The 6,693-nt window shown below is 57.8% G+C and overlaps 1 protein-coding gene across 3 annotated transcripts; it reads left to right on the forward strand.

Moving 5' to 3' along the window:
• The first annotated feature begins 247 nt into the window (after window positions 1-247).
• On the forward strand, window positions 248-4,571 carry FOXA2 (forkhead box A2). 3 transcript variants are annotated; one of them, XM_003942938.4, is made up of 3 exons: window positions 248-481; window positions 1,476-1,545; window positions 2,559-4,571. In XM_003942938.4, exons 2-3 carry the CDS (start codon window positions 1,477-1,479, stop codon window positions 3,864-3,866), a joined length of 1,377 nt encoding a protein of 458 aa, XP_003942987.2. In that variant the 5' UTR covers window positions 248-481; window position 1,476; the 3' UTR covers window positions 3,867-4,571. The 3 variants fall into 3 exon arrangements, with proteins under 3 accessions (XP_003942987.2, XP_074262273.1, XP_003942986.2); XM_074406172.1 differs by lacking the exon at window positions 248-481 and adding an exon at window positions 640-718 and having other exon boundaries at window positions 2,559-3,951; XM_003942937.4 differs by lacking the exon at window positions 248-481 and having other exon boundaries at window positions 1,165-1,545.
• Window positions 4,572-6,693: the final 2,122 nt, after the last annotated feature.

A 6,693-nucleotide genomic window follows, 5' to 3' on the forward strand; every position in this document is an offset into this window, starting at 1 on the left:
AGATAATTTTTGAACCCAGGAGCTGTAGTGAAAATAAAAGTATATGATTGCTGGAGTTTCTAATTTCTATAAAGCAGTCCCTCTGGAAGGCAGAGAGGACGGAGACCCTTAAAGCCAACTCTATATGCCCCATCATTGATTCCTGGATTTTTCTCTCCTCACCCCTCCCTCCCCACCTCTTGCCCTGTTTGTTTTAGTTACGAAATGCTGTGGGCACCTCGGTTGTGACTGAAAAGTAACCTTGAAACACGCCGGCCTGAATGTCAGAGACAAATCTCAGCCTCCCAATCGTCGGCCGCTGCTAGAGGGGTTGCGTGCACCAGGAGCCAGCCGCCTCGCTGCGGGTCGCGGGCAGCGGGGCTCGTAGGAAGCGGAGAGCCGAGGCTGCGGGACCGTGCGCCCCGCGCGTTTCCCCGGGCCGCTCAGGGTCTGAACTGTAACAGGGAGGGCCCTCGCAGGAGCAGCGGCGGGCGAGTTAAAGGTGTGTACACTAAATACGACAGCGCTTCGCAAATTGGCTCTGTCTTCCGCTTGTTGTTTTGACAGGGAATGAGCACTGAGAACCAAGAAACCCGGCATAAGCAAAACCGGCTTTCCTAGGATTCTGCCAGGCATGGAGGCTGGACCTGCCCTCCGACAGGCGCACCGAGCGCCCCGCGCGATGGGACGGGGCGGGGGCTGGAGCCCGGAGCCGCCCCGGAGGGTGGTCTCCTCCCAGGTCCCTCCTTCCTCAGGGGACTCTCCGGGTAGCCGGGAGGAAAGGGGGCTAGACCAGGGATCCCGCGTGCCGCATCGCCCGCCGGGCGGCTCTCCAGGCCGGCTCAGGAGTGCCGCCGTGAAGGGGCAGGTGCGGGGCGCCGGCGGCAGCTCCCTCTCACCTAGGTGTGAGCTGATTATTCAAATGGGCTGCCCCGGGTCTGGGGATTGGAGGCCCGCGCCAGCGCGCCGCGCTATATCACCAGCCGCCCACGTCACTGCGGCACTTGTCCGCTCCGCGGTCCACACCTCCTCCTCCTCCTCCTCCTCCTCCTCCTCCTCCTCCTCCTCCTCCTCCTCCTCCTCCTCCTCCTCCTCCTCCACCTCCTCCTCTTTCCTCCTCCTCCTCGTACACCCCCCCAACCAGCCCCCGCGCCGCGCGCTTCCCGCCGCCTCGGGGCAGCTCGGCACTGCCAACCTCAGCCGCCACCCAGCAGCCCGTGAGCGCGGCGGCGGCGGAGGGCGCTCCCTACCGCGGGGCGCTGGCCGGGGCCTCCTCCGCTTCTCGCCGCCCCCCCTCCCGCCCACTTCCAACTACCGTCTCCGACCGGCCCTGGGAGAGAGAGGGAGTGGAGCCCAGGGAGAGGGAGTGCGAGAGAGGGAGGGAGGAGGGGACGGTGCCTCGGCTGACTTTTTTTAAAAGAGGGTGGGGGTGGGGGTGATTGCTGGTCGTTTGTTGTGGCTGTTAAATTTTAAACTGCCATGCACTCGGCTTCCAGTATGCTGGGAGCGGTGAAGATGGAAGGGCACGAGCCGTCCGACTGGAGCAGCTACTATGCCGAGCCCGAGGTAAGCGCTCGCCTTTTCCAGGGGGAAGCGGCGCGGCGGCGCTCGCTCCTTCCCCAACCTCAGGACCGCTTCCCTGGCTGGCACCCCCCTCCCCACCCCAGCCTTTCTGGGCAGCCGCCTTTTCCGCCCTCCTTCGACTCAAATGGGTCTCTTTTTTATACGACACACTGTTAGCCTTGAGATAATATTAACTTTGTGATCAAATATTGACTTGCGGCGCCTCCAAATCCTCTTCGTGGCCGAGCCACGCACTATCCTAACAGAGTTATGTTTGGCAGCGCGCGGCTGGGGAGGGGTGGGAGGTCGGCCGACGAGGGGGTGGGGAGCTGAGGAGGAGAAGATGGGTAGGAGTTGGGGGCCGAGGTGGAGGCAGAGGCAAAGACTAGCGGACAAAGAGAAAGAAAGTTTGTGCCGGCAAAGCTCAGCCGCGTGTAGTTCGGGTCTCGGTTTCTTCCCTATTGCCCCTTTCAGTGCCTCCCGCCGACCCTGCACTCCGCACAGGCTCTGCCTTTCAGTCCCCCTGGGACAAGGGAGGGGGTCCCGGGAGGGAGGTCGGACAGAAGGGGCCCGAAACAGTCTTCGCTGCAGGCAGCCGGAGGCGCCCCGCGCGGTGTCCCGCAGGTTGCTTGCTGAGACTGGAGGTGGCGTCCGGGGACTTCGGGCCTCGGAGCCAGCTCAGTATGCTGGTAGGAGAGTTTGGGGAGACTCTGGGATAGGAGAATGCATTTGGGGTTCTGGCTTGGGAGTACTCCATGGGACCCCTGTTCTAGAACCTGGGCGAGGCGGAGAAGGGCCAAGAACGGGCCATATGCCCAGGCAGCCTTCCCAGGGCGATCGATCGCGGCTCTCCTTGGATGAAACAGACTCGGAGTCCGGAGACTGGGCCACAGGGGAGGAAAGTGCTCCCCGGAGGCCTCCCTGGAGGCGGAGGCCTGGGCGGCGGGTGGGAGGTCTGGGCACCCTGGAGCCGCGGTGCTAACGCTGTCGCCTCCCTCCCGGGGCTCTGTCTGCAGGGCTACTCCTCCGTGAGCAACATGAACGCTGGCCTGGGGATGAACGGCATGAACACGTACATGAGCATGTCGGCGGCCGCCATGGGCAGCGGCTCCGGCAACATGAGCGCGGGCTCCATGAACATGTCGTCGTATGTGGGCGCGGGCATGAGCCCGTCCCTGGCAGGCATGTCCCCCGGCGCGGGCGCCATGGCGGGCATGGGTGGCTCCGCCGGGGCGGCCGGCGTGGCGGGCATGGGGCCGCACCTGAGTCCCAGCCTGAGCCCGCTCGGGGGGCAGGCGGCCGGGGCCATGGGCGGCCTGGCCCCCTACGCCAACATGAACTCCATGAGCCCCATGTATGGGCAGGCGGGCCTGAGCCGCGCGCGCGACCCCAAGACCTACCGGCGCAGCTACACGCACGCCAAGCCGCCCTACTCGTACATCTCGCTCATCACCATGGCCATCCAGCAGAGCCCCAACAAGATGCTGACGCTGAGCGAGATCTACCAGTGGATCATGGACCTCTTCCCCTTCTACCGGCAGAACCAGCAGCGCTGGCAGAACTCCATCCGCCACTCGCTCTCCTTCAACGACTGCTTCCTGAAGGTGCCCCGCTCCCCCGACAAGCCGGGCAAGGGCTCCTTCTGGACTCTGCACCCCGACTCGGGCAACATGTTCGAGAACGGCTGCTACCTGCGCCGCCAGAAGCGCTTCAAGTGCGAGAAGCAGCTGGCGCTGAAGGAGGCCGCGGGCGCCGCGGGGGGCGGCAAGAAGGCGGCCGCGGGACTCCAGGTCTCGCAGGCACAGCTGGGGGAGGCCGCCGGGCCGGCCTCCGAGACTCCGGCGGGCACCGAGTCTCCCCACTCGAGCGCCTCCCCGTGCCAGGAGCACAAGCGAGGGGGCCTGGGAGAGCTGAAGGGGACGCCGGCGGCGGCGCTGAGTCCCCCGGAGCCCGCGCCCTCTCCCGGGCAGCAGCAGCAGCAGGCCGCCGCCCACCTGCTGGGCCCGCCCCACCACCCGGGGCTGCCGCCCGAGGCCCACCTGAAGCCGGAGCACCACTACGCCTTCAACCACCCCTTCTCCATCAACAACCTCATGTCCTCGGAGCAGCAGCACCACCACAGCCACCACCACCACCAGCCCCACAAAATGGACCTCAAGGCCTACGAACAGGTGATGCACTACCCCGGCTACGGCTCCCCCATGCCTGGCAGCCTGGCCATGGGCCCCGTCACGAACAAAACGGGCCTGGACGCCTCGCCCCTGGCCGCAGATACCTCCTACTACCAGGGGGTGTACTCCCGGCCCATTATGAACTCTTCTTAAGAAGACGACGGCTTCAGGCCCAGCTAACTCTGGCAGCCCGGATCGAGGATAAGGGAGCGAACAAGTGGAGTCGAGACTTTGGGCAGGCGGTGTCGCAGAGACGCAAGGGAGAAGAAATCCATCACACCCACCCCAACCCCCCCAAGACGGCAGTCTCCCCTCACCCGCCGCAGCCCTTCCTTCCCAAACAGAGGGCCACATTGATATCCCGCATTCTATATAAGGAGGAAAACGGGAAAAATTATGAAGTTAAAAAAAAAGAGAGAAAAAAAAAAAAGCCTGCTGTTTCCACTACTGTGTAGACTCCTGCTCCTTGAAACACCTGCGGATTCTGATTTTTTTGTGTTGTTCTCCTCCATTGCTGTTGTTGCAGGGAAGTCTTACTTTAAAAAAAGAAAAAAAAAAACTTTTGTGAGTGACTTGGTGTAAAACCATGTAGTTTTAACAGAACCAGAGGGTTGTACTATTGTTTAAAAACATAAAAAATAATAATAATAATGTAAGGGTCTGTTGTAAATGACCAAGAAAAAGAAAAAAAAAAAAAAAGCATTCCCAATCTTGACACGGTGAAATCCAGGTCTCGGGTCTGATTAATTTATGGTTTCTGCGTGCTTTATTTATGGCTTATAAATGTGTATTCTGGCTGCAAGGGCCAGAGTTCCACAAATCTATATTAAAGTGTTATTCCCGGTTTTATCCTTTGAATCTTTTCTTCCAGATTTTTTTTTTTTCTTTACTTGGCTTAAAAAATAAACAGTCTTGGAAATTCTTTCAAGAAGGAGGGAGGCATACTCTGACTGGTTGCAGGTGGTATTTTATTTTGGGCCTGGGAGTGTTGCTGTTTTCTCAGTATTTCATTATTGAAATTTTCAGATCTACCAAAACTGAATGAATTTTACAGTAGGCACACATGGACCTGCCGAGATTCTGCAATTAACATTTCATTATACTTGCTTTATCACATACTTGTCCATCTATCCACGCCTCCATTGGTCAATTCATCTTATTTCTCTAAATTCACTTCGTATTTGCAGATACCAGTACACAGCCTCCTAAACACTAAAGCAAGCTCATCATCAAATGGAACTCAATGTGGTTTATGTTTACTTTTTGAAATTTGGGGTTAACTGTACACACGATGAAACACACAGATCCCAGGCAGACCATTCCAGCAGGTTATTTTTAAAGCCAGTAGAAAATCACTCTCCTCATATCACAATTTTCCTTCCACCTTGGCTGTTTGAACGTGCCCTGGTGCTGTGCTGTCTTGGGCCCCACAGCTGGCCTCTCTAGGAGAAAGCCTGGATGTCACATGTTTTCGCTGTACTTATGATCTTTAGTCTCCTTCAAGTCAATGAGCCTAGAGCAAACTTGCAAATTTGTGGTGCAGCAATTTGCCTGTTCACCACTGTGAACAGTGGTGGAATTGGGACTCTGTTTGGATCCTCCAGCCTCCTCTGTGCACAGGCCACCACACTTTACCACCCTTCCCCTCAAGCAGGTATTTTGCACAACCATGACCGACCATGCTAACCCAGAAATGGTGAGGCACATGGTGTAGGGAAACATTTAGAAGATCTCCTGGAATTGGTTTGGAAAGGATAAATCAGGGTAACAATCCAAGCCTGTTTTTTAAAAATAGGGTATATTTGGGAGTGAGAAGGAGGTGAGTAGTTTCTAGCCAATCGACAATGATAGTGATGGAGATGACACTGTCTGCAAATTTGCTTCCCATCTTTCTCCAAAACTCAAGGCCCTTGCAAAGCCTCCTGTAAGTTAGATGAGGTTGGCAATTCAGGTTTGCAGGGCCCAGGGGATATGCGGGTATTTTGTGAGCCTTCATGGACACTCTAAGAGTATAAAGAAAAACTCAGAGAGAATTCTTATACATCGTGCTGCCTCTCCCCACAGACGACCTCGCTGGCCTCATAGGCGGCCAACGGCAGTGGAAACCAAGCCCAAGAGCGCAAAGGGGAGTCTGGCCGTTGGTTTTGCCCGGGACATCTGCTGGCTGGGAGAGGGCAGAATCAGCGTCGTCGAGGGTCCGGCGGGAGCCGCTCCCGTGCGCAGTTAGCTTGCGGTGGGTAAAAACACTCCGAAAGCCTCGAGCCCTGGACTTTTTGCTTCAGGTTTCTAAGCTCAGGCTCCTTTTTCCAAGATTGGATCTTTGGGCTTCTAGACCATCCAAACCAGGAGTGTCCCAGCTACGCCCCAGATCTGGAGACTGCCTTCACTTGCTACCTTGGCGAGGGGCGGGGGTTTGGGGGGGGTCCTGCCACCCCATCCCCCACCCCATCGCCACCCCCAACAAGCCTGGCCTTCCCAGGCGCTTGAGGGGGGTTTGGCGTCGCCTCCGCCTTCCACCCTCCCCACTGTCCTCCTCCCGCCTCCAAATCCCTTTTTTAACTGGTCACATTGTCCCGAAGAACACAAGGAAGAGAAATTGGGGAGGGGGGATCCGGAGGCTACAGCCAGCAATCAGGCCGTCTCTCCCTCTGGCAAGGACACACACGTCGTGAGCCTGGCCTGAAATGTGTTTCATTATCACATAAAAGGCTCCCGTGGCGAAGGAGCCGAGAGGCAGGGCCGGGGCCGAGTGGGGGACAATGGAGGCTGAAAGCGCTGCCCTAACCTGCTATGTTTCGTATGGCACGCCCATTGTGTGAGGGTCGTTTTAAACTACTTAGCGCGCCCCCCTTCACTGATGCGGGCCGATAAGATATAGTTCTGCCCGAATACATAAAAAGGATGTCGGGGAGCAGGCGCTTTCGGAGGCTTTTCTGTGCTTCTTGTGTTTTTCATGTCCCCCTCCCTCTTAACTCCCTCT

This window comes from Saimiri boliviensis, chromosome 9 (assembly GCF_048565385.1).
Source record: "Saimiri boliviensis isolate mSaiBol1 chromosome 9, mSaiBol1.pri, whole genome shotgun sequence".
Lineage (NCBI taxonomy): Eukaryota > Metazoa > Chordata > Mammalia > Primates > Cebidae > Saimiri > Saimiri boliviensis.